Source organism: Mucor mucedo, assembly GCF_025094135.1.
Source record: "Mucor mucedo strain NRRL 3635 chromosome Unknown EV154scaffold_10, whole genome shotgun sequence".
In the NCBI taxonomy this organism is placed as follows: domain Eukaryota; kingdom Fungi; phylum Mucoromycota; class Mucoromycetes; order Mucorales; family Mucoraceae; genus Mucor; species Mucor mucedo.
In genome coordinates this window covers 159,646-183,548 of record NW_026252294.1, presented here as the reverse complement: position 1 = coordinate 183,548, position 23,903 = coordinate 159,646, and the positions used below count along the sequence as shown (strand labels likewise).

General features: G+C 38.6%; 11 protein-coding genes across 11 annotated transcripts; 4 read left to right on the top strand and 7 right to left on the bottom strand.

The window, feature by feature from the left end:
• Nucleotides 1-561: 561 nt before the first annotated feature.
• EV154DRAFT_7181 (Pre-mRNA-splicing factor 38) lies at nucleotides 562-1,950 on the bottom strand. Its single transcript, XM_051607747.1, has 5 exons — nucleotides 1,554-1,950; nucleotides 1,360-1,491; nucleotides 1,140-1,296; nucleotides 946-1,061; nucleotides 562-870 (listed from the first exon to the last, which is right to left on the bottom strand). Exons 1-5 carry the CDS (start codon nucleotides 1,555-1,557, stop codon nucleotides 710-712), a joined length of 570 nt encoding a protein of 189 aa, XP_051461916.1. The 5' UTR covers nucleotides 1,558-1,950; the 3' UTR covers nucleotides 562-709.
• An 840-nt stretch (nucleotides 1,951-2,790) lies between these two features.
• On the bottom strand, nucleotides 2,791-4,419 carry EV154DRAFT_413301 (uncharacterized protein; the record flags this gene model as incomplete). The annotated part of the gene is made up of 4 exons (XM_051595561.1): nucleotides 2,791-2,864; nucleotides 2,930-3,234; nucleotides 3,293-3,489; nucleotides 4,012-4,419. 4 exons carry the CDS (start codon nucleotides 4,417-4,419, stop codon nucleotides 2,791-2,793), a joined length of 984 nt encoding a protein of 327 aa, XP_051461915.1.
• Nucleotides 4,420-5,850: 1,431 nt separating this feature from the next.
• EV154DRAFT_413139 (sterol-sensing domain of SREBP cleavage-activation-domain-containing protein) lies at nucleotides 5,851-9,473 on the bottom strand (the record flags this gene model as incomplete). Its single annotated transcript, XM_051595552.1, has 3 exons — nucleotides 5,851-7,131; nucleotides 7,193-7,759; nucleotides 7,833-9,473. 3 exons carry the CDS (start codon nucleotides 9,471-9,473, stop codon nucleotides 5,851-5,853), a joined length of 3,489 nt encoding a protein of 1,162 aa, XP_051461914.1.
• Nucleotides 9,474-9,761: 288 nt separating this feature from the next.
• Nucleotides 9,762-11,463, top strand: EV154DRAFT_495119 (uncharacterized protein). The gene is made up of 5 exons (XM_051599997.1): nucleotides 9,762-9,870; nucleotides 9,934-10,107; nucleotides 10,184-10,571; nucleotides 10,661-10,868; nucleotides 10,941-11,463. Exons 1-5 carry the CDS (start codon nucleotides 9,815-9,817, stop codon nucleotides 11,432-11,434), a joined length of 1,320 nt encoding a protein of 439 aa, XP_051461913.1. The 5' UTR covers nucleotides 9,762-9,814; the 3' UTR covers nucleotides 11,435-11,463.
• On the bottom strand, nucleotides 11,464-13,898 carry EV154DRAFT_495116 (kinase-like domain-containing protein). The gene is made up of 5 exons (XM_051599996.1): nucleotides 13,556-13,898; nucleotides 13,279-13,484; nucleotides 12,614-13,177; nucleotides 12,255-12,537; nucleotides 11,464-12,193 (listed from the first exon to the last, which is right to left on the bottom strand). Exons 1-5 carry the CDS (start codon nucleotides 13,858-13,860, stop codon nucleotides 11,473-11,475), a joined length of 2,079 nt encoding a protein of 692 aa, XP_051461912.1. The 5' UTR covers nucleotides 13,861-13,898; the 3' UTR covers nucleotides 11,464-11,472.
• Nucleotides 13,899-13,984: 86 nt separating this feature from the next.
• Nucleotides 13,985-15,530, bottom strand: EV154DRAFT_495115 (uncharacterized protein). The gene is given in 4 exon segments (XM_051599995.1): nucleotides 13,985-14,733; nucleotides 14,749-15,156; nucleotides 15,212-15,253; nucleotides 15,324-15,530. 4 exon segments carry the CDS (start codon nucleotides 15,453-15,455, stop codon nucleotides 14,041-14,043), a joined length of 1,275 nt encoding a protein of 424 aa, XP_051461911.1. The 5' UTR covers nucleotides 15,456-15,530; the 3' UTR covers nucleotides 13,985-14,040.
• Nucleotides 15,531-15,532: 2 nt separating this feature from the next.
• EV154DRAFT_495113 (uncharacterized protein) lies at nucleotides 15,533-16,715 on the bottom strand. Its single transcript, XM_051599994.1, has 4 exons — nucleotides 16,346-16,715; nucleotides 16,202-16,283; nucleotides 15,985-16,093; nucleotides 15,533-15,901 (listed from the first exon to the last, which is right to left on the bottom strand). Exons 1-4 carry the CDS (start codon nucleotides 16,629-16,631, stop codon nucleotides 15,731-15,733), a joined length of 648 nt encoding a protein of 215 aa, XP_051461910.1. The 5' UTR covers nucleotides 16,632-16,715; the 3' UTR covers nucleotides 15,533-15,730.
• A 61-nt stretch (nucleotides 16,716-16,776) lies between these two features.
• Nucleotides 16,777-18,075, bottom strand: EV154DRAFT_495103 (uncharacterized protein). The gene is made up of 6 exons (XM_051599993.1): nucleotides 17,872-18,075; nucleotides 17,763-17,807; nucleotides 17,654-17,708; nucleotides 17,510-17,586; nucleotides 17,270-17,363; nucleotides 16,777-17,203 (listed from the first exon to the last, which is right to left on the bottom strand). Exons 1-6 carry the CDS (start codon nucleotides 18,066-18,068, stop codon nucleotides 17,063-17,065), a joined length of 609 nt encoding a protein of 202 aa, XP_051461909.1. The 5' UTR covers nucleotides 18,069-18,075; the 3' UTR covers nucleotides 16,777-17,062.
• Nucleotides 18,076-18,279: 204 nt separating this feature from the next.
• Nucleotides 18,280-20,060, top strand: EV154DRAFT_599102 (UDP-glucose/GDP-mannose dehydrogenase family, NAD binding domain-containing protein). The gene is made up of 3 exons (XM_051607091.1): nucleotides 18,280-18,483; nucleotides 18,543-19,159; nucleotides 19,223-20,060. Exons 1-3 carry the CDS (start codon nucleotides 18,438-18,440, stop codon nucleotides 19,970-19,972), a joined length of 1,413 nt encoding a protein of 470 aa, XP_051461908.1. The 5' UTR covers nucleotides 18,280-18,437; the 3' UTR covers nucleotides 19,973-20,060.
• Nucleotides 20,061-21,443: 1,383 nt separating this feature from the next.
• On the top strand, nucleotides 21,444-22,640 carry EV154DRAFT_495102 (uncharacterized protein). The gene is made up of 3 exons (XM_051599992.1): nucleotides 21,444-22,016; nucleotides 22,073-22,369; nucleotides 22,432-22,640. Exons 1-3 carry the CDS (start codon nucleotides 21,917-21,919, stop codon nucleotides 22,629-22,631), a joined length of 597 nt encoding a protein of 198 aa, XP_051461907.1. The 5' UTR covers nucleotides 21,444-21,916; the 3' UTR covers nucleotides 22,632-22,640.
• A 230-nt stretch (nucleotides 22,641-22,870) lies between these two features.
• On the top strand, nucleotides 22,871-23,848 carry EV154DRAFT_477291 (ribosomal protein L24e-domain-containing protein; the record flags this gene model as incomplete). Its single annotated transcript, XM_051598092.1, has 6 exons — nucleotides 22,871-22,905; nucleotides 22,955-23,014; nucleotides 23,124-23,198; nucleotide 23,258; nucleotides 23,399-23,704; nucleotides 23,777-23,848. The coding sequence occupies 6 exons, from the start codon at nucleotides 22,871-22,873 to the stop codon at nucleotides 23,846-23,848; spliced, it is 549 nt and encodes a 182-aa protein (XP_051461906.1).
• Nucleotides 23,849-23,903: the final 55 nt, after the last annotated feature.

Here is a 23,903-nt window from a genome sequence, read left to right as displayed (position 1 = left end):
AATCATTGGCAAAACGCAATTGATCAGCCTAGTTATACAACACGTAAATCAGAAACACACAAATCGATGAGGAGTAATAACTTACCCTAGAATAAAAAGAGACGTTGTGGCCTCTAAGATTTAATTCTTTCATGATTTCAAATACCCATAAATGATGACTACTTCCTCCACCCGAAGTTCCAAAGGCAATGTTCTTTGGTATTCTAAAATCAGCTATTGGTTTGATGGCTGATACCACTACCGCTGATAATAGCAATAAAAACAGCTTGATCATGTTCAATTGAAACACGAGGAAATTTTTTTTTTTTAGTCAAGATAACCTCTCCTTAAATATGAAATGAAACTTCCTGCATTTTATAATTTAGCATATTAGCCAGAAGAATTAAGCTTTCTTTCTCAAAAGAAACCACTAGAAGAGTAGTCTAAATAAAGATAAATGACTTTTTTTTTTATATGCATAATTTACAGCTAGTAAAAGTGCATGCATTTTAAAACCTTGTTCCTGAGGGCGTAAGAATCCAATTCATCCTTTTGAGTGAATCGACCGCTCTCCGATACGTTCAGTAAATTTTTCTTATTTTCAATCACATGTGTATCCCCTTCCCCTAAAATCCATGGATACGATTCCATCATGAAAAAAAAAAAAAAACCCCTTCAATAGTGAGCTTTTTTTATTATTATTCTATACAATGTTGATTTTCTCGCTTTTTTAATCCAAATCGTCTTCTAACGCACTTTCTCTAGGCTCCAATTCATCGTTCTGTTCCAAAACATATCGACTCATGAGACGTGGTAAAATAATATCGCACACACGAGGTTTATGTAATAAATCGTCAATAAAGCTATCCATATACGTTAATGAATACCCATCTGTCAAAATAAATAGAAAAGGGGGGGGGGTTAGGCCCAACCAAATGCAACCATTTAACAATATGAATACATTACCTCCACCACGCACACGAAGTTTACGACCATCGTTTAATAAAGGCTCAAGATATTGGTATATTTCTTTTGATTTTCCAGTCAATCTTAAATAAAACGCACCTAAAGCACGCACATATCTAAATAATTCACCCAAGAGGTTAATATCGGAGGAAAGAAGAAAACAGCTGATTCACAACAACAATTACAATGCTTACTTTAGATCCTCTTGTTTAATCAATTCAATAATGATTTCTTTTTCAGGTGTGAGTTGTAATAACTTTAATACAAGGCAGAGGAATTCCGTTGGTTGTTGATTGCCATACATTCCTCCAATATATTCAAGTTCGAATGCTCTGTCCATCAATGTTGCAGCTATCCGCAAGGGTTTTTTAATGACTAATCACTTTCTACAACATTTACAAAATAAAAACATACCAGATAATCCATAACATTTCTCTTTCCAGTAAAGCGAGGACTGAATTCGTTCACGAATGATCTTTTCGACTAAATGAAGTGGGTGGCGACCATGGATAGAAACGCCATCGTTGACATTGACATTGTTACGTTCTATTCGAGAGTATTAAATAGTGTAATGGAGGGGAAGCAGATGATTTCTTTTTCTTTTTTACCCATGATTTATGCTGCGGGTGCAAATGTAAAAGAAGAGAGACAAGAAAAAAAAAATTGATTTTTTTTTTCAGGCTCAAAAAGGGAATATGTCGCTCCCAGCATAAGACGCATGAAGGGTGAGGTCAATTAAGATATATGGCGGAGTCATTGCTTATATCATTATTATACAAGCTGTATATCGTTCATGGCTTATTGAATGTGGCTTATTAAATATTTATCCCTCACCCCTCCCTCTGAAAAAGTGTGTCAAGTAAACCTGTGTTTAATGCACAGGCTTTTCTTATCGTACACACAGAGATAAGTGCCACTAATCCCATTTCCTGTTGCATATATACTAAGCCACAGATGGCAAAGTAAACTTTAAAATAACGTAACCTGGTTGCGATTACAACTTGTTTCAAGTTTAAATGTTTGTATCGAGATACTTAAACAGTGTGTGGTATGTGTTTGTATATATACATCTGGCATAGTTTTACATAAGTTGGTCCACAAAATAAACAATAAAAAAGTTGAAAAATAGGAGGAGATGGTATGACACAATGAAAGTTGCGGAATTACTGGTTAATTTAGCAATTCAAATCGTGCTCTGCTGGATGAAGCAGCTACACCCCCAGTTGCTACTTTTTAAAAAAAATAATGCTTGTTCATCAGCCAAAGGGCTGAAGTCTTCTTCCTAGAGCTCTTTTTTTTTTTTTTTGGATGCTTGAATCACTCTAATAATAAAATGATACCTTGTTGGCAAGTCACTTTGGTATTAAACTAACAAAAAGAATATTTGCCATTGTCAGTCTAATAAGAAGCTTCTACTATAGAACAAAGAAAAAAAAAGCAGTAAAAAAATAAACTGGAAGGTAGAATTGCCCTTTTAAAATCAAACACGAATGATTTTAATTCACAAAAAAATGTTTGATTAAAGCACGACACTTTATTTAAAAGGAAGATGCGGGAACATAATATTTCCTGAAATGAGTGAGTGATGTTTTATTAAGTTTAAAATAAATGATCATAGATATATTTAAATTATTTCAAAAAATGAACCTAGCTTTTGATTGTGTGTACAATGAAAAGCAAAGGGGGATGGATGCGAAGGGGCGGGGAATAATTAATATTGGGTTGGGTTGGGTTGGGTGAGTGTGGGTAAAATAGTAAGTAGTAATAGTAAATTTTTTGGGGATTTTTCTTTTTTTCTTTATACATTCTATCTAGATGGGAGATTATCATTAAAAAAAAACATATTTAAGCAGGGCTCAAGACTTTTTTCTTGGGTAGTAAATGCATTAACGGCATATGTTTACGTGGTAACTCGACGACTACATAAAGAATATATAGTTTAGTATGTATAAATAAACAAATAACAGATATAAAGAAAACATACCAACTTTGTTACGCTTACGATTTTCTTTGCACAATGAGCTACAATACCAACGTACAGGATCAGTTGCTGGATTGACGGTAATCACGGGTGTGTGACAATGTTGATGGTATGCACGAGAACATCCACCACTACACAGAATCAAATGATTGTCTTTTTCGGTCTGTTCCGGAGACTGACATACAATACAGAATTGCTGAACAACTGGACGTAGGCGTTCTTCTAATCTTTCCGCTGCAAAAGCTGAGAGATCCAACCGAGGTAAACGGCTGGCCAGTCCATAGCCTTTGTAATCACATCCGTGTTTGCTATAAAATGATGTGTTAGTTTACAGTAGACACACACACTTAGATATACTCCACTTACTTGCAAAGGGTACGTTTACCCCATGGTCCTGGTCTCCAATTCACACCTTCAGTGGTACCGCAGTATCTACACCAGTCAATACTCGCTTCCGTTAAATGTTGAAACACTGTTTTATCGTCTTTTTCGAGCACAGATTCTATCAGCTGACAGCGAGTAGTGGAAGATATAGATTCTTTGGATTCAGGTTCCTCCTTTTTCTTGACGGGAAGGATGGTAACCGTATGCGTAAAATCGCCCGTCTTCTTTTTCTGATATTTCTTGTAACGAGGCGTAAAAGAAGTGGCCTTACTTTTCTTGCGGCGCTTTTGACTGAGATTGGATGGTACGTTTTTTGTTGTTGTTGTTGTTGTTGTTGTTGTTGCTGTAGATGATTTAATTGGCGCATGATGATGATGATGATGAAGTTCTCCCTGTTGGTGGTGGTCAGAGATATTTAGCTCGTACATTCGAAAGAGAACAGGCGCTTCTTCGTCTTCGATACGTTTACGCTTCTTGATGGGTTCATTGTAATCATCGTCTTCGCTGGATAAATGGTCGAAACTAGTGGCACTGTTGCTGTTGCTGGTACAATCACTCAGTTGATCATCTGTTTCAGCCAAATCTCCATCTGCACGAAAGGCATCCAGAAGCTTAAACCAGTCAAGATCATCACTGACGGTGGATAATCTTCGAATGATTTGTTGTTGTTTATCATCAGTATGAGTGGAATCAGTCAATACAGAAGAAAGATCATCATATTCTTCTTCCTCAAATTCCTCATCCGATGTAATCTTTTTGTTTCCAAGATCTTCCATGATGCCACCTTCAAATAAAGGTTCATGGTTGTACAAGAAATTAGTGGGTGATGTAACTGGAGATAGGCAGGGAGAGGTAGTTAATTTATCACTATGTTGCGAAGAAGATAATGATGAATGACTGCTGAGTGATGCAGTGTCATCATGATCATGAAGCGTGGTCCAAGATGGGTATAAAACATCACGTGATAAAATAGAAGGCTGTGCCAAGAACACATCATCTTTGATAACCAGTGAATTGCCATGAATGTTACTGTTGAATGGATGAGACAATAGCATAAATTGTTGGAAGGAGTCTTGTGTCGGACCTGTAATCAAATCATCGATTGCCATTCTTGGTCCTCCTATTGGTATAACTGCAGGGTGGTTGTTCTCGTGATACGAATCGGGTGACGAGCCCCCAATAGGCTTAGCAAACACACTATGTTGTTGTTCTTGTTGCTGTAATAGAGAGTCCCAGAAAGGTTGGATATAATATGATAGACTAGACTGTGAAAGTACCGTAGGCTGAAATTCTTCTTTCTCTACTGAGTTATTCGTACTGCCTGCAACCGAGAATTTACTTGTATGGAGAGTCATTTTTTATATGTTTTTATATATATTTTTTTTAAAAAAAAAAGGGAAAAAAGAAGAAAGAAGGAGAAAGAAAAAATAAAAAAATTTACTTGTTTGTTGTATGTATTATTTGGCCTAAAAAAGGGGAACGATGCCAATCAGTTTCCGCCACTTCTTCTTTGCTCTTTTCGGACTACGCCCGTGCTGCCATGCATTTACTTCTCTTTTTATTATCACACCTTTTTTTTTTATTATTTATTTAATTACCAATTCAAACATTTAAAGTCTCCTTCGTAACTACTGACTTGTAAATTAAAAAAAAAATGTATTAAAAAATACATGTTCATGGCTGTTTGTAGGTTTTCTAAAAACAGACTTGCCAAGTTATCACCAATCAAATCTCTTGGCTTTTCCCCTTTTTTAAGCCAAAATTTATAAATAACACACAATTTTCCTCTCTCTCTCTTTCTGAGCTGGAAATGAAAAAAAAACATATTTAATTTCATTTACGATTTCAGTGACGTTACACAGATTTTGGTAATCATTACGTAGTGTGTTCCCAAAAAAAAAGTGGACTAATAAAAAACCAGCTTTGTGTAATTACAATGATGCGATAATAAAACATGACAAATAGGGTAGGCAACAATTACATCTTTATATATATATGAGAGCAAAAAAACCAAAAATTAAGACCCAGGGACGATCCTTTATATATACTAGCTGTCAAATCAAGGTTTTACAAAATATATTATTTATTCAATAGACATTCTATTTTGTGCACTGTAATTTGTGTCTTCAGGTATATCCGTGATCAGGACCTGATCAGAACTATCACCGTCATCAATCAAGAGCCCACGATTATTGCGACCTAAACCTCGCCAATCGTTTCCTGTCGACCACGCAAATCCATCCTCATCAAATTCGGTCATCAATGCCATTCCTTCTCCGCCAAACAGACTCAACAAAACAGGTAAGAGCACCAATCCATGTAAAGCTCCCAATACCACAATAGACAAGTCTACAGAAATACATTATTTAATCAAAACTTCACGCACACACACACACACAAACACTTACACATTCTAAAGTAATACACTTCGAAAATCTTGCTTCGAGTAAAGGCTAGCACCGTAATACCAGCAAATTTCGTTAATGTGATACCACAGAATACCTAATTTATAAAAAAACAAATTTAATCATCCACAGGGTCTAGATTTTTCTTAATTTAAATAAACTTACGGAACTACCGACGTCAATCATACTTTTGCCCGCTCGATCTTCCTGGCTTCCACTTGCCACCATAAATCCACGCGCAATATGACAGCAGAATTCCACACTGATACCAACACAAATCACCAAATTCACCAGACTCACTGCATTCAAACTCACTCCCCACAACGTCATCACGCCTACCACATCGATCAGGATCATCACCACCACAGCCATCACAATTAATCCACACCGCACACTTCCCAACAGTAAACTCGTCACCACAAAGATTGACACAATCGCTGTACCCAAAATCTGGAAAGCCATCGATACAATATACGTGTATTGTTCAAAAAAGATATAGAACACCGAATAAGGATACACCTCCAGATTCAATTCTTGACTCAGACCTTCTGCAATACGTCGTGCTGACGCATACGCCGCAATAAATTCATCTTGGTTACGTAAAGGCGTATGAAACGTACGGAAATGAGATGCATTGATATTCACAGCCACATGGTCCGTCACAATTGCATCCCCATATGCTGCTTTACCTCCCAAAGGACATGATTCATCAGGCGCCATATCGATCCACACATCATAAAATTCCAGAAATTCCTTACCCTGAGGGAACGTTTTCATGCTAACATCCCAGTTCTCATTACAGTCCGTACAATCAGTCTCCCATTCCCCACACAATTCCCATTTCTTGCTATAATAAGGTCTTTCCAATTCACTCAGTCGTCGTCGCGACATCATGGTGGGCGCTTTCAACGCGTTCTTCAACCTACAACACCCCACAGCAGGGTTGAGCCAATGGAAGTAATCATCCAACCAAACACTAGTGGGCTCCCCGATATAAGATACCTCCGGTCGTTTACGCTCTCCTTCCAGTACATTGGCCAACGATCTTTCGTGGCACGACGGAAACGCACCACAGATCTTGCGTTGTTCATCCACATCCGTCAGATTCGATCCCTTGACCACGAAATACACAGGTGGCCCCACATTGAAATACTGATTCAGATCATTAAAATATTGCACCAAGTAAGAATCTGAGGGCAAGGCAATACGTTGGTCAAGACCGAGGGGTAATTGTGGTGCAAGTGATAATCCAATCGCAAACAGACCAAGAAAAGCAAAACAGACAAGGTAACGTACCGTTCGGTTCAAGAGTAGAGGCACATAATGATGTTTAAACACAGACGTTAAAATGCCTTCCTTTTCCACGGGTTCAGGTGCCCTGATTTGAACACAAGGCACACAATCAATGCGGTTATTCTAAAAAAAAATAAGAATTTAGCCTAATCGGGTCCCCCTTTCAAATTTTTTTTTTCCTAACCTCTTCTCGATAGGCATCCAATACCAAGCAAGAGACAAAACAAGTGACCTGCAACACAAAATCTACAAACACAGCAATCGAAGCCACAATGGCAAAACTACTAACAGCAGGCATCGTTACCAACGTTCCCAACCCAAACGCAATCGTTTCACCCAACGAACTCAACAAGATACTGGGTCCCATCTTACCCAACGTTTTGGCCGCTCTTTCCTCAATCGATTCATCCTGTCCAAGTTCTTCCTTACGTCGTGCATACTCATGACACAGGATAAAGATATTATCCACTCCCACCGCCAGAACCAGGAACGGAATCACCTCGGCAATAATCAGCGTAATTTTCTTGCCCGTGAACGAAAAGATTCCCACAGCCGTTGACACTGAAAAGATCACAATGAGAATACCACAGATACCAAGACTGAACTTGGAATCAATCAGTAAGCGACGTGGGTTCAAAGACGTAAGACGACCCAATGCAATGGAGGCATAGATAAACATGACCAGATAACTAATCATCACTGTGCCTGCATCAGTGTTACTGGACTTGTTGAGTTCCTTTTCCAGTGAGCTCTATTGATTGATAGTTAGTATACATTCTACCTATTTTTTAATTTTTTTAAAGGAAAAAGAGGGATCCACTCACTTCGGTGGAATAACTAATGCGAACACCTTCCCATTCAGGACGTCCATTCAAATGAGTTAAAATGCTGGACAGCAGTGTGTTTTCCCATTGTTCTGCCTTGACCGTCTCATTCGCATGCACAGAGTTAGTCAAGACGTAGGTAATAATAAAGGCCTGAGCATCCGTATAATTGGATCCCTCATAACCACCCAAGATCATTTCTGGTTTCAAGGGTTGTTGAAACTCGGGTAAACAGGTGGAAGGTTGTGTAGCGCAATCATGCAAGTAGGTTTCCCAGGTATCCGGATCAAAGTTGAGAAGATCACCCTGCCAATAACCTGTCACCGATTGCACGATACATGCATCTCCATTAGGATGAAAACAAACATCCTGTAAAGTATCATTCAATTCGCCTGATTTCATCTCGCGAATCTCTTGTTCCAACTCGAATAAACTCGTAAGACGCTCAGCAGAGGCAATAGGCTCCCCATTTTCTGTTACTAAAAACAATTGCGATGTACGGTAGAAGGGCGTGAAATGCTCGTCAAAATGCGTCTTTTGCGCTAACGCCGTTGAGGAAGGTGAAACCCATAAATTCACCGGATTTCGTTCCAATGAGAAACGAGACCAACCTAGCGAACACACACTCACAAATACCAACGACGTCATGATGACGAACCATGGATACCGAGCACAGAAAAGTCCTTGGTAATAAAACCAGTTCTGTAAACGAGAGTTTAACCAGTACCGACGAGGCGTGTAATCAGGATCCAATAGATTCTCATCCCCATCTTCTTCATCATTCGTATCGTCCGAAAGTGCCAAACGTTCATAACTCGCACGGGACTCTTCTCGGTCAATATCCACACCTAAAAACTTGAACAAGTGACGTTTGATACGAGCAGTTCTTGCAAATAAAAAGATCAGTCCTAATGCCAACAAGAGCGAATAAGTCAACAACATGGCAAAACTCCAGCAACGTAACGACCCAATCTGGCATGGAGGTTGTTCAACCCCTGTGGGAGGCAAGATGGGACACACAGCATCACAATCCACACAGGCACAACGATACGCCGGATCAGTATCATTACACGATTTTCCAGGTTCGTTGTATCTCACCAGACCCTCCTGTGGCACCTTCTCACTCTTTGGGAAATCAATCTGAAAGGGACTCCCCAGCATAGGTCGTTTCTGACCCAGATAACTGACCATCTCATGCCAATTTTTAGCTCCTCCACCAATAAAATCCATGGCATAACCATTACTGGAGCCAAACTTGATATCTTTACAACTATCATAGAACTGAGATCCAAATCCTTCACCCACCCAATAATCCACACCGTCCACCACCAAATCTCCTTCCTTCTTTCCTGCCAACACTGCCGTCACATTCACAAACATCGACTGGTTGGGCGAACAGGTAAAACCACACCAAAACTGTACAAAATTGTGCCAACAGGCAGGACATGACGCAATCACCGCTTCCGCTTGCTTCACTTGAGCAACCAAGGTTTCCAATTGGCCTTCGTCACAACACACAGGTCCACTCTCTATCCCACATGTCGATTGCAATAGTTGTCGAAACCTTTGGGTTTCGGGTAATGTCGCCGGTTCGTTCTTTACGCACGGAAGCGCCGTCCAGTCCCCGCAGTTACCTCTCATCGCACAATATCCTTCTTTATGAATGGTATTTGCATACACTATTTGTATAACCCATATTAGTATCACTGGTATAAAAAATAATAAGCGCATTTTTGTTTATTTAAAAAAAAAAAAAGAAAAAGGAAAAAAAAAAAGGGAATGTGGGAAGCGGAGAGAGGGACTATTTTTGCATTGGTACCCTTTTTTGGGAGGGAGGATGGATGGAAAAATCGTCATAGCAGTCCCCTCCCTTACGCCCAAAGTTTAGAAAAAACTTTTTTTTTTTATCTATGTAGGTTCTTTCTTTTCCCTTTTTTATTTTTTTTAATAAAACAGAGAGTCCTTTTTTTGACATTTTGAAAATGGACGCACCATGGAGTAGTAAAGAGACCTTGGAGACAAAAGATAGACTGGAAAGGTATACAGTGACAAAAAGGTTGGCAGACTAAAACCCTTTAACATTTCAACAAAAAAAAAAAAGACTGTCGAAAGAAATCGTTGATTTTGTACACTATATTGAACCCACCAAGGAAGAGCAACTAAACAGAGACACCTTAATGTATCAAGTCTCCACATTGATAGAAACCTTGTGGCCAAACAATACAGTCATTACCGCTTTTGGCTCCAGTGTCACCGGTTTAGCTTTTCCTGCAAGGTAACCAAAAAAAAAAAAAAAACCCGCCCCCATAACCATAAAAAAAAAAAGCTTATCTCTCTCTTTTTATAAAAAGTGACATTGATATCAATATCGATTTCGAGGAAATGCCTAAAAAGAACCGTATTGATGTCCTAAAGATCATTCGTAAACAAACCATCAATCAACACATCTTTGAATATCCCACCACCTGTCTCGCCGCCAATGCGAAAGTACCCGTTCTCATGGCTGTCGATGGCAACGACGTTTCCATGGATATCACCATCCAAAACGTCTGCTTCAGTTCGGATCGTACAGCCGCATGGATCAAGGAATATCCTCCCCTCAAACCTTTATTCATGGTTCTCAAACAATCGATTGGCAACTTTCGATTATCCCATATGCCCACCTTTGAACCTCTCTCCGCTAAATATGCTGGTCTAGCAAGTTATTCTCTCATTTGCTTGATCGTCAGCTATCTTCAAGTAAAAGCCTCTTTTTTTTTCTTTCACAAATACACTTCCATATTCACACACACACGTCTCTCTTTTTTTTATTTTCATTTCCATTGTAGCAAAGTGTGCCGAAAGATGTCAACCCCACACGTCCAAACTATTTAGCCTCGCTCTTGTTAGGCTTTCTCTCCTTTTATTCAACTTTCGAATCCGACAAAAAAGCCATTGGATTAACAAACGGCGGCTGTTTCTACGACAAGAAAGACTGTCCCATCCCACTCGAAACCAAGAAAGGAAAGCTCACCATTATCGATCCCGATGTACCAGGTAACTTACTAAACAACTACAACAACAATAACCCCTAGAAACTCACACTCTCCCCCCCCCCCTTTTTTTTAGGCGTCAATGTGGCTCGTAGTACTTTAAAATTCGACCGAATTCAATACATCTTTAAACAAGCCTATGACATGTTACTAAAGCAAATTAACACCAGCGGTAAATCAGAATCGATCCTTTCCTCCTTGATCAAAGTGGAACATCACGCACATACCCAACCTCGTAAACAAGGCATACGATTTAAAGCAGGATACACATGGATTGAGACGGGTGAGGCTCAAGTTAAATCCGGTGGTGGTAAACGCTTCGGATATGCTAAACGCTTTGGTGGCGGTAAACCTTATGTTAAACAGGAGGACAGGCAACGAAGAGGAGACGAACGATACGAAGAAGGAAATCGGTATCGAGACGAACCTAAATCACGATATCAGCGTACCTATAAAGCAGAACCTTATTCAAAACGGTTCGAAGATTATAATGATCGAGAGTATCAACGTCACAAGAGAAATAACAATTCACATTTAGCAGAGCATTATAAATACAAGTCAAGAAGATAATAAAACAAGAGAGACCTTATATTTATTTATGTTTTTCTTTACAACTTATTTCTACAAATAAAAGGATGAGCTAAAGCTTCCTTGGGAGTCAATCTTTTATCAGGACTAAGCGCTAAACACTTGTCCAGAAAATCAATAAAGGCTAAGACCAACCGATTTTCCTCCTCAGGTAAACCAGGTGTAGAAGCAGCCAGAATACGCGACTTGATATCACGCGTGGGTTTCGTAATGACCATCTTCTTGACCACCTCATGTTTCGTAATACGATCCACTTCGGCAGACATGAAATTATAATCCGCATCGAAATGATGCGTCGTGAATTGAGCCTTACGCAACAACTTGTTGGGAAATCGTCCCTTCAACTCCATGATATGTTTCAACATCTGGTTGTTGCTACGTCCCGAAAACAGGATTTTACCCGTAAACAGTTCATACAACGTACACGCTGAAGACCACACATCAATCGCATAATCGTATGAAAGTCCCAGCATGATCTCTGGGGCTCGATAGAAACGCGACACAAGGTAGGGTGTAATCGTATTATCACTGGCATCACTGGCTGACCCCAAATCACATAACTTCAGCGTGTTGCGCGACTCGGATACCAAGATATTATCAGGCTTGATATCCGCATGAAGTATATTACATTTCTTCAAAAGCGATAAACTGAGAAACAATTGTTGTGCGTACACACGTACCGCCTTGATACTAATACCCACATCTTTACCATACTTTTTAATCACATCACGCAAATTCAAGCTATTTCGCAATATATCAGTTCGACATATCCCTCTCCCCCCCCCCTTTTTTTCTTTTTTACCTGAGTGTTTCGAAGACCAGACATAAATGGTTTCGATGCTCGAAATGACGTCGTAAACGAATCACATGTTTTTTATTCTCAGGATCAGCGTCCATGAGTTTCTTCAGAAACGCAAGCTCCTTTTGACCCGCCTTGTACATGGTTTCGTTACTACGAATTAACTTGATAGCCACTTCTTCTTCTGTCTCCATGTCTTTGGCTTTCACGACAGAACTAAATACACCTCTTCCCAAATTTGAAATCACCTTGTATCTTCCATCCAACACCTCGCCAATACGCGTACCTTTTTTTGTAAAGAAAAAAAGAAAATGAATAAAAAACATGTATATAAAAACAACAAAACAAAAAAAAAACGTTACTGTAGTAGCCTTCGGGATCGTCCCAATTGTCGGTCAAGTTGGGATTTGAAGCAGCCGAAGAGGATGCATTGGTTAATAAAGCATGTTGACCTGCCGCCGTGATATCCGTATCAGCAAACATGTCTAAATTATCTGAAAACATGTCAATTTCTGTCGTCGTCGTCTTCACTGCCTCTGCTGGTGCTGCTGCGGCCTCTGCTGGTGCTGTTGGTGATGGTAGTGGTTGTTCCAACTTTTCGGTATAATCAGAAGCAAGCATATCCACTTGACTCGAGGTCCCCTCCGTTACCTTTTCTTGTTGATCTTTTGTCTTTAACAAATCCGTCTGTGACGCTGAATGAAAAAGATCTTGCATGCCATCCACCGAAGGATCATAATCTGCTGCAGAGACATTATTAGGTGAGTCACGGGTATTTACAAGCTTATTTTCTTTTTCCATTACTACTATATCCGTTTCTTCCTTCTCCATCCCAGCAGTGGTAGGACAGGAGGAGGGAGAGGCAACAACAGCTACTTTCACTTCTGCTTCAGCAGCAGCAGCTGTTGGCGCAGGAGTGGACGACACTGTGATTTTCAAAAAAAAAAAAAAAAAAAAAAAAAGAATGGATTAAGTTTTCATTCTATGACTCTGTACACACACACACACACACACTTTCTTTTTTTACCTTGCTTGTATCGGTCAAGAATCGCTTGTCTCTTCTTGCGACGCTCTTCAATTAGAGCGTCTTCTTTCTTTTTCTTTTCTTCTTCGTCTTCAATGTCCATGTCCATCACGGCTTCGGCAGCAGCGACGGCGGCTTTTGGTGCTGGGGTTACGTCCTTGTGGCTAGTCGAAGTAGAAGTAGAATAATGAGGTCTTGAGACGGGTGAACTATAAGAAAGAAAGAAAGGGTGTAAGAAAAAAAAAAGGGGCTAGACAGATAGATAGTGTGCTCTGTTTACCTGTCGGTCATGGTAGTAGAATATCTATGGGATTTTTCGTCACGGAATCTAGTAGGTGGTGATCTAGAGCGTCTAGTGTTAACATCTCTTTTATTATTATAACTACTACCATTACTTTCATAATCACGAGAATATCTTCCAGTGGGGGAAGATCTACGATTATGGGAATTATGGTTGTTGGAGGATCGATGAAGCGTCTTTTTACGAGAGAGTCGTTCATATTCTTCAAAGGGATCATCGTGGCGCTGCTGTTTTCTATAAGCAGCATCAAGGTTAATTTCACCTTCTTCAATATCGTTTGGCATGTTTTTTTTTTTTTTTTGAAAAATGAAAAAAAAATGTGTGTTTTAAGGAGGAAAGAGACGTCATTTTTTGTAATTTTTTATTTATTTATTCAATTTTTTTTTTTTTTTTTTTTTTTTTTTTTATGGGGAGGGATATTTTTATGGGTGTATATATAAATTTTTTTTTTTGTTTTAGTTATACTATTTGTAATTACTCCAGTCAATAGAGGCTTTATCAGCCAGACCCAGATAGAATTCTACATGAGAATCTGTTGGGTAACGAATGACACTGCGTATGGCTTGCCCCAAAGGGAATATTCTCTCTCGCTTGACATCGGATATAACCACTCGTTTACCAGGTGGTGGAGGACCCGCAAAATCTATCTCGGATAACAGGTCTTTAAATGTATAGGAATCTGTAATGGCCAGGTTACGAATGTAGTATATTGAATCCATCCTGTTTTCCAGAGGTGAGCTCTTTAAGGAGACAGTCTCGATGACGCCAGGTGTATGTCTGTAATTGGTATTAAATGTGGGTGTGACATGTAATTGATGTTGTAAAGTAGAAGATAATGAAGATAATGAAGGTGTACGTAGATGAAGTGGGGGTAACTGTGAAGAGAAACTATTGGTGGGCCGGTTGTTGTTGTTATTGACTCCCTCTTGAGGATGATGTATATGATGATGATGATTATGCTGGTGATTATGGCCACCCAACAGTAGTGAAGGTGGAGGTGACATATGATTTGTAAATAACGGTGTAGATGCACTGCTAGATGGCTTATTATCTAATTTAGTCACCGTTCTTTTTCTTTTCACTGATGTAGATGTGGTCATCATTGAAAAATCAGGTGACTCTACAGGGTAACTTTGCTGTTGTTGTTGTTGCTGTTGTTGTTGTTGCTGTTGCTGTTGGAAAGAGATCTCGCGTACTTTGGCAGCCAATGCACCAGAGTAACCAGAGCTGAAATGTGGCTGTGGAAGTAACGGGTAATCCTCCATGATTGTGCCATTGGAATCAGCGGGAGAAGGCGGAGCTTGATTCATGTTACGCTGATGCCTTTTTTTTGCACGATACAAGGTACTTGAATGTGCCTTACAAAGTGATACCTCTGTCAAGTCATTCAAGCCGATGATATTCTGTTCTCTGTCTCTGTAAATACTGTGGGTGAATTCATCTAACCATTTTAACGTAAATTCATAATCATCTCGATCTTGACGTGATAATTTCTTGGCTCTCGAATCAAGCCCTCCTTCTGGCAAGTTTTTACCACGACGCGGTTGCGTTTCCAAGCAATGGCAATTGCTTCCGTAATACTACGCTTTTTTTAGGTGAGTCTATGACAACAGGAAAACATGATAAGTTACTTACACCAGAACAGGTAAAACAAACTGCACACACAATACATGCATTCTAAATTATACATATTAAAAAAAAAAAAAAAAAAAAATCGGGTGCATAAATTTTATATCTCTTTTTTTACCTTTCTTGCAAGGAGAGGATGATGACCTTCATTAGAACGTGAATGAGGCAAGGGAGAAGAAGGTTGCTGCTGATGCGGTAACTCGGTTACCACCTGTGCCAACTGAAACAAGTTATTATTATTCTCTGTCATGGAGTGTATATATATATATATAAAAAAAAAAAAAAAAAAAAAAAAAAAAAGAGAAAAAAAAAAAAAAAAAAAAAAGCTAAAATAAGAGAGTTCTTTTTTTTAATAAAAAAAAAAAATAGGGGGAGAAAAAAAAAAAAAAAAAAGAGAGGAGTGCCAAAGGGGTGGAGCGGTTTTTTTTTTTATTATTATGATTCTACGCCATTATTGGTAGTGTTTCAGTTTGGACACAAAATTAAATTGCAGCAGCAGCAACAGCAACAGCAATGATTGAGGGTTTATGCTTCCTTTGTTTGGACACTCCATAATAAATAGGCAATGGCGACTGTATCCAACATACGATCTTTTACAACAACTTGAGTCTTAATTTCATGTCTGCCTTCTTCTAAATCACTCGGGAGTGTGTAATCCGAACTAGCAGTCAATAGTCCGCGTGCCTTCTTTTTGTACTATGCAAACAAATTTTTATTTTAGTTTTATATATACATACACAACAAATAGAAATCCCTTCTTTTTTTTATTTCTTGTTTACCTCCATCTTGATAGATACCAAAATAGCTCTATCCTTCTTTTTCAAATTACTCATCAACGCTAATCCACCCGTTGTCTCTGCAAATGTCGCCAAAGCAGTGGCATGGATCCTAATAAAGAAAGAAAAAAAAAATGTTCCCAGCATCAGTGACCCTGCACTCTCTTTCTCTCTTTCTCTCTCTCTCTACACATCATTAAAAAAAAACACAGAAACTGACCCTTTCTGAGCGTCGTGTGTGCTAGAATGATCCCGCATAATAGCAGTACAAAAACCACGTGAAAATGTTGACACACGCATATCTATCTCTATCATGTAAGCAAATATACATACATTTAAACAAATCAAATTATTCATTCCGTACCAATCGAACTGGCGTAAGGGTCACTGTTATTCAATAAACGAGCAAATGTCCACGGCCTAAATATCTTGACAACAGGTTTACCCAACTTTTCCCAAATCATTAACGGGTGTCTTCCATGACGCAACGAAATCAGAATATACACAATATACGCAAATGTCATGACAACTAAACTTCCAATCAGTCTCGAAAAGATGGTCCATTCCAATTTGACTGCCACCTGTATCAAATGTACCGTTGCTTCCAAATGTCCATATAATGCTGCAAGCAGTGGTGATGTCTCGCTCATGTCTCCCTTCAAAATATGTAATAATAATAAAAAAGAAAATATACAAAAAAAAAACTTTTTTTTGGTTGGTAGTGAAGTCTGTCGGAAGCTTAATTTATCTCTTCTTCATTTCTCTTTTCTCTATGTAAGGCCTATACACGTGTCATCATTAAAGCTTGGTAACATTTTATATTATATTTTACGTTCGAAATAAGCCAATGACAACATAAATCTTGGCAAAGAATAAAGGGGGGGGGGGGAAAGGGGAGAAGGGGTGATGATGACAGTCATCACCCCCCTTTCTGTTGTTTTGTTCCCTTTGTTACATAAAAAGTGTTTTATGTTTTTTTCAAGTCTAGGCCCTCTGTCTGTCGATCTCTCGGAGACGCGTTTATTCCCGCTCACATGTAAAAATAGCTGCCATTGTTTTTATTCAAATAATAATAAAAAGATCACTCCTTGTCAGAAGTATCTTCTTTTTTACGCTTGCGTGGGCTTTCTGTAGCAGCATTGTCCGATTTAGAATCCCCAAAAGAATCAGAACGACGCACTTTTCTTTCCATTGTCATATCAGGTCTAATTCTCATCTTTCCCTAAAACTCTCTGCTATTAAAAATCACAGTCCATAATTACGCGCACAAAAAAAGAGGGATACATACCAGTTTAAGACGAACAGGACGACCATTAAACTCTGTGTTATTCAATCTTGCTACTACATCTTGTGCATCATTATGATCACGAAACTCAACAACACTGTCCAATAGAAAAAAAAAAGCATGTTTGTCAAAACAAAAGAATAAGACCCACATCAAACGCATTAGATAATAATAATAAAAAAAAGAAGAGAGAGAACAAGAGAGAGAACAAGAGAGAAACAGAAAAAGAGAAAGAGAGTTTACCCTTCACCGTAACGATCCATAAAGATAGCAGCAAACGTAGCACTATAACCAGTCGATTGTATAAATGCCTTTAACTCCTGAGTGAACGATAAACATCAGTCTGACAACAGTAACAAGAAAAAAGAGATGGACAACAACAGGTACCTGCCACGTGGTGCTTGTAGATAGATTCTTTACAATCACTCGACGCGTTTCTTTACTGCCCACCCAAATTAAACAAGAGCCAAACATCTGTGGTTAGTCACATACTTACGTTCGAATTTCCGTACGCATACTTCCTCGGTATCGAATATCCAATCTACAGTGCTATCTTTCAATACACACACACACACACACATACACAAATAAAAAAAAATTATCACCTGTGGTCAAAGAACAAAAGTCCGTTAAAGTCATACACAGCATCTTGCGCATCCTCCTTGTCCTGAAATTCAACGAACGCGTAATTAGGCCTTATTTGAATGTCGAGAATCTTGCCATAATATCGAAATAATAGGTCGAGATCCTCCCTCGTTACTGTGTTTGCGAGATGTCCTATAAACACTTGATATCCAGGCATAATGCAGATAAAGAGATGAATAAAAAAAAAAAAAAAAAAAAAAAAAAAAGGTCACAGATGTCTGTGTTTTATTTTTATTTTCCTCCCTCGTAACACAAGACAACCTGAAGTGGGCCAAAATGCTCGTGCTTTTTTACCATGACGTGATTATTATTTTCTGTATTTCTATAAAAGATCGACAGTTAAAAAAAATTGCTACGGATGATTGACTGGCCATGTTTCATTGCAAATCTCAGAAAGTGACGACATGGGATGGTCTTTCTTTCAATCGCCTATTCAAATCCAACTTATAAGTTTTGATAAATTAAATCAGGATTTTTTGTTTTCTCTCTTATTTTCCCCTGTATTAAATTTATTATTTAAAAAAAGATGGCTCCTGTAAAGAATATCTGTTGTATCGGTGCTGGTTATGTTGGTAAAGTATATATTTTATTTGGGGCAGCAGAAAAACAAAAAAATCTAACAGTGAAACAGGTGGTCCCACATGTGCTGTCATTGCCTACAAGTGTCACGATATCAAGGTAACCATTTGTGACATCAATGCCAACCGTATCGATGCTTGGATGTCAGACAAGCTTCCCATCTATGAACCCGGATTAGATGAGATCGTCTTCTCTCGTCGTGGCAAGAACCTGTTCTTTTCAACCAATGTTGATAAACATATTCAGGAAGCAGATCTTATCTTTGTCTCCGTCAACACTCCCACTAAAAAACAAGGTCTGGGCGCAGGCATGGCCGCTGATCTGGCCTATGTAGAAGCTGCCACTCGTCGCATTGCACAAGTATCCACTTCCTCTAAAATCGTTGTTGAAAAATCAACCGTCCCTTGCCGTACTGCCGAAAGCATGCGTGCTATCCTCGAGGCTAATTGTACTCCCCATGTCTCCTTCGATATCCTTTCTAACCCCGAATTCTTGGCGGAGGGCACGGCCGTAGCCGATCTTTTAAACCCTGATCGTGTCTTGATTGGTAGTCTTCAGACTGAATCTGGTAAAATCGCTCAGGCCGCTCTCGCTGATGTCTATGCTCATTGGATCCCTCGTGAAAATATCATTACAACCAACCTCTGGTCTTCTGAGCTTTCAAAACTCGTAAGTTCTTTCTTTTATCATTTACATAAAACATATACTGAAAATTCACTTCCTATTGTGTAGGCTGCAAATGCTTTGTTGGCTCAACGTATTTCCTCCATCAATGCTTTATCAGCTGTATGTGAAGCCACAGGTGCTGATGTAGATGAAGTCGCCTATGCCTGTGGTCGTGACTCACGTATCGGTTCCAAATTTCTCAAGGCATCCGTCGGTTTTGGTGGCTCCTGTTTCCAAAAGGATATCCTAAACCTGGTCTATCTCTCTACCCAACTCAACTTGCCCGAAGTCGCTGACTATTGGATGCAAGTCTATACCATGAATGAATACCAAAAGAACCGCTTCGTTCGCACCATCATCAACACATTGTTCAATACCATTACAGGGAAAAAAATTGCTGTGCTGGGTTTTGCCTTTAAAAAGGATACAGGCGATACTCGTGAATCCGCTGCCATCACACTTATCAAGAGCTTCTTGCAAGAAAATGCACGTGTCGCCATCTATGACCCCAAAGTAGAAAAGGAACAAATCTATCTCGATCTGTCCGAACCTGGTGTCCTGGATAATCGTCAGCAGGTCGAAAGGGGTGTTCAAATCTGTGCAAGTGCCTATGAAGCCGCTAAAGACGCTGATGCCTTGGTCATCGTCACCGAATGGGATGAGTTCCGTCACTTGGATTATAGCCGTATCTACAAGGATATGCATAAACCTGCTTTTGTCTTTGATGGTCGACTCATGTTGGATGCACCCGCATTAAGAAACATGGGCTTTAAAGTTCACGTTATCGGTAAAAACTCGCTTGAAGGCAGAGCCTAACCCCCCCCCTCCTTATTTTTTACTTCTATCTTTTTTTTTTGCAATAATAAATTCCCCCATCTGTACACACTTTTTTTTAAAAAAATTCCATACTTTATCTGTACCTATTTATCAATAGTAATATCTAAATGACACTTTTCTTTTTTTGTGTGCATTTATAAATTTAGAAATAGTTTGTAATTATATAGCTGACACACTCCTTCTACGTTCTCAAAAATTATGCTACAATCATTTTAATTAAACAACGCTTTATATTTTTTAGGAAATGTCAAGAACCCCGTATTTTTTTTAAACGTATTTCTCGTATTTTTTAGAATCACGTGATGGTCTACACGTCGATTGACATACCATATCATCTAAACTTCATGGGATGATCAATTTCTGTTTTCCATCAAATCTGCTTCACTGTCATTACAAGCTACTACTGGAACGCAGATGGACAATTACCAAAGTCCGATTTGCTTGAGAGTTTTTTGCATATGTTTCTATTTTAAGTAAAGGCTCAAACATTATGGATGGTAAAATGGACAAATGAAATCATCCTGACATAAGCTTGTTTATCAGCCTACAAATAAAGCTGGTTCACACACTTTATTCTTCTCCTTTTCTTTTCCCTTAACATACTTCTTCTATCATATGAAAGTAACCGATAGCGTAAAAAGGTTAGTTATTGGATGACTTCCAAAATGCAAAATAGAATTAAATAGAATAGACTTAATTTTTTGGGTTGTGTAACGTGGAATTAACCTTAAATTTCACCGCTTAAATTTTTGAAGTTAATTCGACCCCCCTACCCCCCCGAATTAAAAAAAATTAACAAAAAAATCATCTTTCTATTAAATAATTCATTTCTGATAAACGCTAATAACATTCAGATAATAAATATAAGATCTATGAATAATATTTATCAAAACAGTTTATTTATTTGGCTCTTTTACGCTTCTGAGAACCGTCTTTTTTGCCCTTTCAGGAGAAGTAACAGTGAGTTGCTATTGTGCATATAAAACTGATGGGTTTTAGTGCGAACGGAAGGAGCATCATTGATAATAGTTAAACTATCTTGGTTACCGGTGTCTGGATGTATTCAAACATCATTGTCATCTGATAATATAGCTGTTTAGGTAGAGTTTTGCATATATGGTACGGGTCAAAAAAGTTAATTCTATTTTCAGTGTTTTGGAACAGAAGTAAAATTAACTCGGAAAATCAAATTTCCGAAGTTAATTCTATTCTATTTAATTCTATTTTGTATTTTGGAAGTCATCCATTAATGACTCTTGTTTCTTTCAAAAGATGCTTAATCGAAAAAGAAATATTGCGATATTGCAGCTGCGGCTAGTCTTTGCTATAGGAGGGCGACCTCCTTGGCAGGGTTCTTGAGTTTTGGAACTCACAGGCTGTGAATAACAGTGTTTTTACTGTGGATAACAGTGTTTTTACTGTGGATAACAGTGTTTTCACTGTGGATAACAGTGTTTTCACTGTGGATAACAGTTTTCTCACTGTGAATAGCAGGGGTGCATTCTGAATAGTTGTAATCATACTGGATGGCTAGAATTTCTGTAAGTGGTATAAAAAAAATACGGAGGTCTAGGCATTTCCATTTTTTATGCCCCATAATTGCTTACATTCTTTTTTTCTCTCTCCTTCCCTAAGTTAAAATGACAACAACAAACGTAACAAGGAATCAAGCTATCTGCATGGTTTTTTACGTCGATTACACCGATGAAAACGTAAATCACTATAAAAAAATGATTGAGGATTTCGGAGACTCCGAAATCTGTTACAACATTGATGAAAAACAACCTATAATTGTAACTAAACAAAGAATTCGATCAACAAGAAATATATATGAAACGATCAGTAAATACACCGCAGTTTTTGAGAAGCGAACTCCGCAATCATTTGCTGCATGGTGCAAGAATAAGCGATTACCATTTTTAAATGGTAAAGAAATCAGACAAGACGGAATTCCTCCAGACTGATTCGATTGCGGACCAGATTCGTTTACGAGAACTCTACACCATGGATAATATTTACTACAGTAATTTTGAAAAGCATAATTGAAAAAAAATATCATGACTAATATCTTTCTTGCAGTTGATTTGATTGATTCTATTTGCAATTATCTTCCAAACTATCAAGAATCATTAAAAAAATTATTTAATAATGGATATGAAATTGTGGGCTATGCCCGCAAGTCACCCACCCAAGATAATTCTGCTACTAGAATCAAGCTTCTTCAAGCTATGGTTAATAACTTGCAAGAACGATCATTCGCAACAAGAATCTACGTATCCACCAGCAGCTATTCATCCACTCCGTTCTTTGAGCGAGATTTGAAAAACGATGATGGTATAATTGGTAAATTAAGTCAAGTCCAAGGAAGCACCCAAGGTAAAATAAAATATAGGCAAACTCTAAAGATCATATTTAACGTTTAATTCAACTCATTATAGATATGTTGGTGTACTTAAAATCTGTTAGGCATGATGCTTGTTTGGTTTCGCTTGATTTTGCTGGGTTGACAACAAGAACCCATGATATTGTAAAGCTCATTGAAACTAATCCAGCAATCAAAAAAATAGCCATCGAAACGTTTACCGTTGCCAATGAGCTCTTTTTATTTGATTCTGAAAGTGAGAAATTCGAGATATAAAATAACGGATTAAGAATAAAAATAAGAAATTTGACGAAGTAAAACTATCAAATTGCAAAAATAAACTAAAGTTTTTATTATACAATAAATAAATTGTGTTCTTTACATACATATTCAGGTCTCGCGGCTGAATATCAATCATTAGAGTGAAACCTGTCAAATATACAATAGTTGATGGGACCTAAATAAAACGACGACAGCACCCCCCAATTTAAAGCAGCACGAGACGGGCTTTAGAAATGTCCGGACCGAGCAGTAGCACGGTGTGGCGGAGGTCCAAGAGAGATGAGGGGTGGGGGGGACGTCCCATGGGCTTCATATAGCTGCTCTAGGGGTGCCATCAGTAATCGTCCCTTTTACGAATTTGGTACAGCAAGAATGAAGTAAGGCGATATAAACAAAAAAAAAAAAAAAAAAAAGAAGACATCCATCCATCCATCCGAAAGAAGATTACTGATTACATGTACACCATTTTTTTTTAATTCAATGAAGGCTCGAGATTTGTTCCTTCTCTGGTCACAAGATTTACCCTTCCAAGGGTAAGACCTACGTCCGTATCGATAGCAGGTAAATATTTCTGTTTAGCTAATGGCGTGTTAACATGAGTACTCACCAAGCTTCTATAGAGTATGTATATGAAAGTTTTTTTATATATAGAGAGAGAGTGATAGTGTGGAAAATTCCAAAAAAAAAAATACTAGCGAGACGACAATGGAGAGATTGAAACGATGGGAAACTGACCATTTTCTTTTTTTCTGAAATTATAGCATTTCCGTTTCATCAGTGGTAAGGCTGCTTCTTACTTCATTCAACGTTTGAACCCCCGTAAGATCAAGTGGACTGTCATCTACCGTCGTTTGAATAAGAAGGGTATGACTGAGGAAGCTGCCAAGAAGCGTTCTCGCCGTACCGTCAAGCACGAGCGTGCTGTTGTTGGTGCCTCTTGGGATGCCATCCGTGCCAAGCGTAACCAAAAGCCCGATGCCCGTGCTGCCGCTCGTCAAGCCGCTATCTCCAAGTCCAAGGACGCCAAGAAGGCTGCTGCTGCTGCCAAGAAGGCTGCTAACCCTGCCGTAAGTTCTTTATAACATCCCCCCTCAAAATATTGAATATTCTTTCTAACATTTTTTCACCAATCATTGTAGGGTTCTCAAGCCAAGGTCAGCAAGCAAGGTGCTAAGGGTTTCGCTCCCAAGGCCGCTGCTACTTCTCGTTAAATCTCTTTTTAACGTTTTTTTTGCTAGCCAAAATACTTTAAAAACTTCTTTTTAA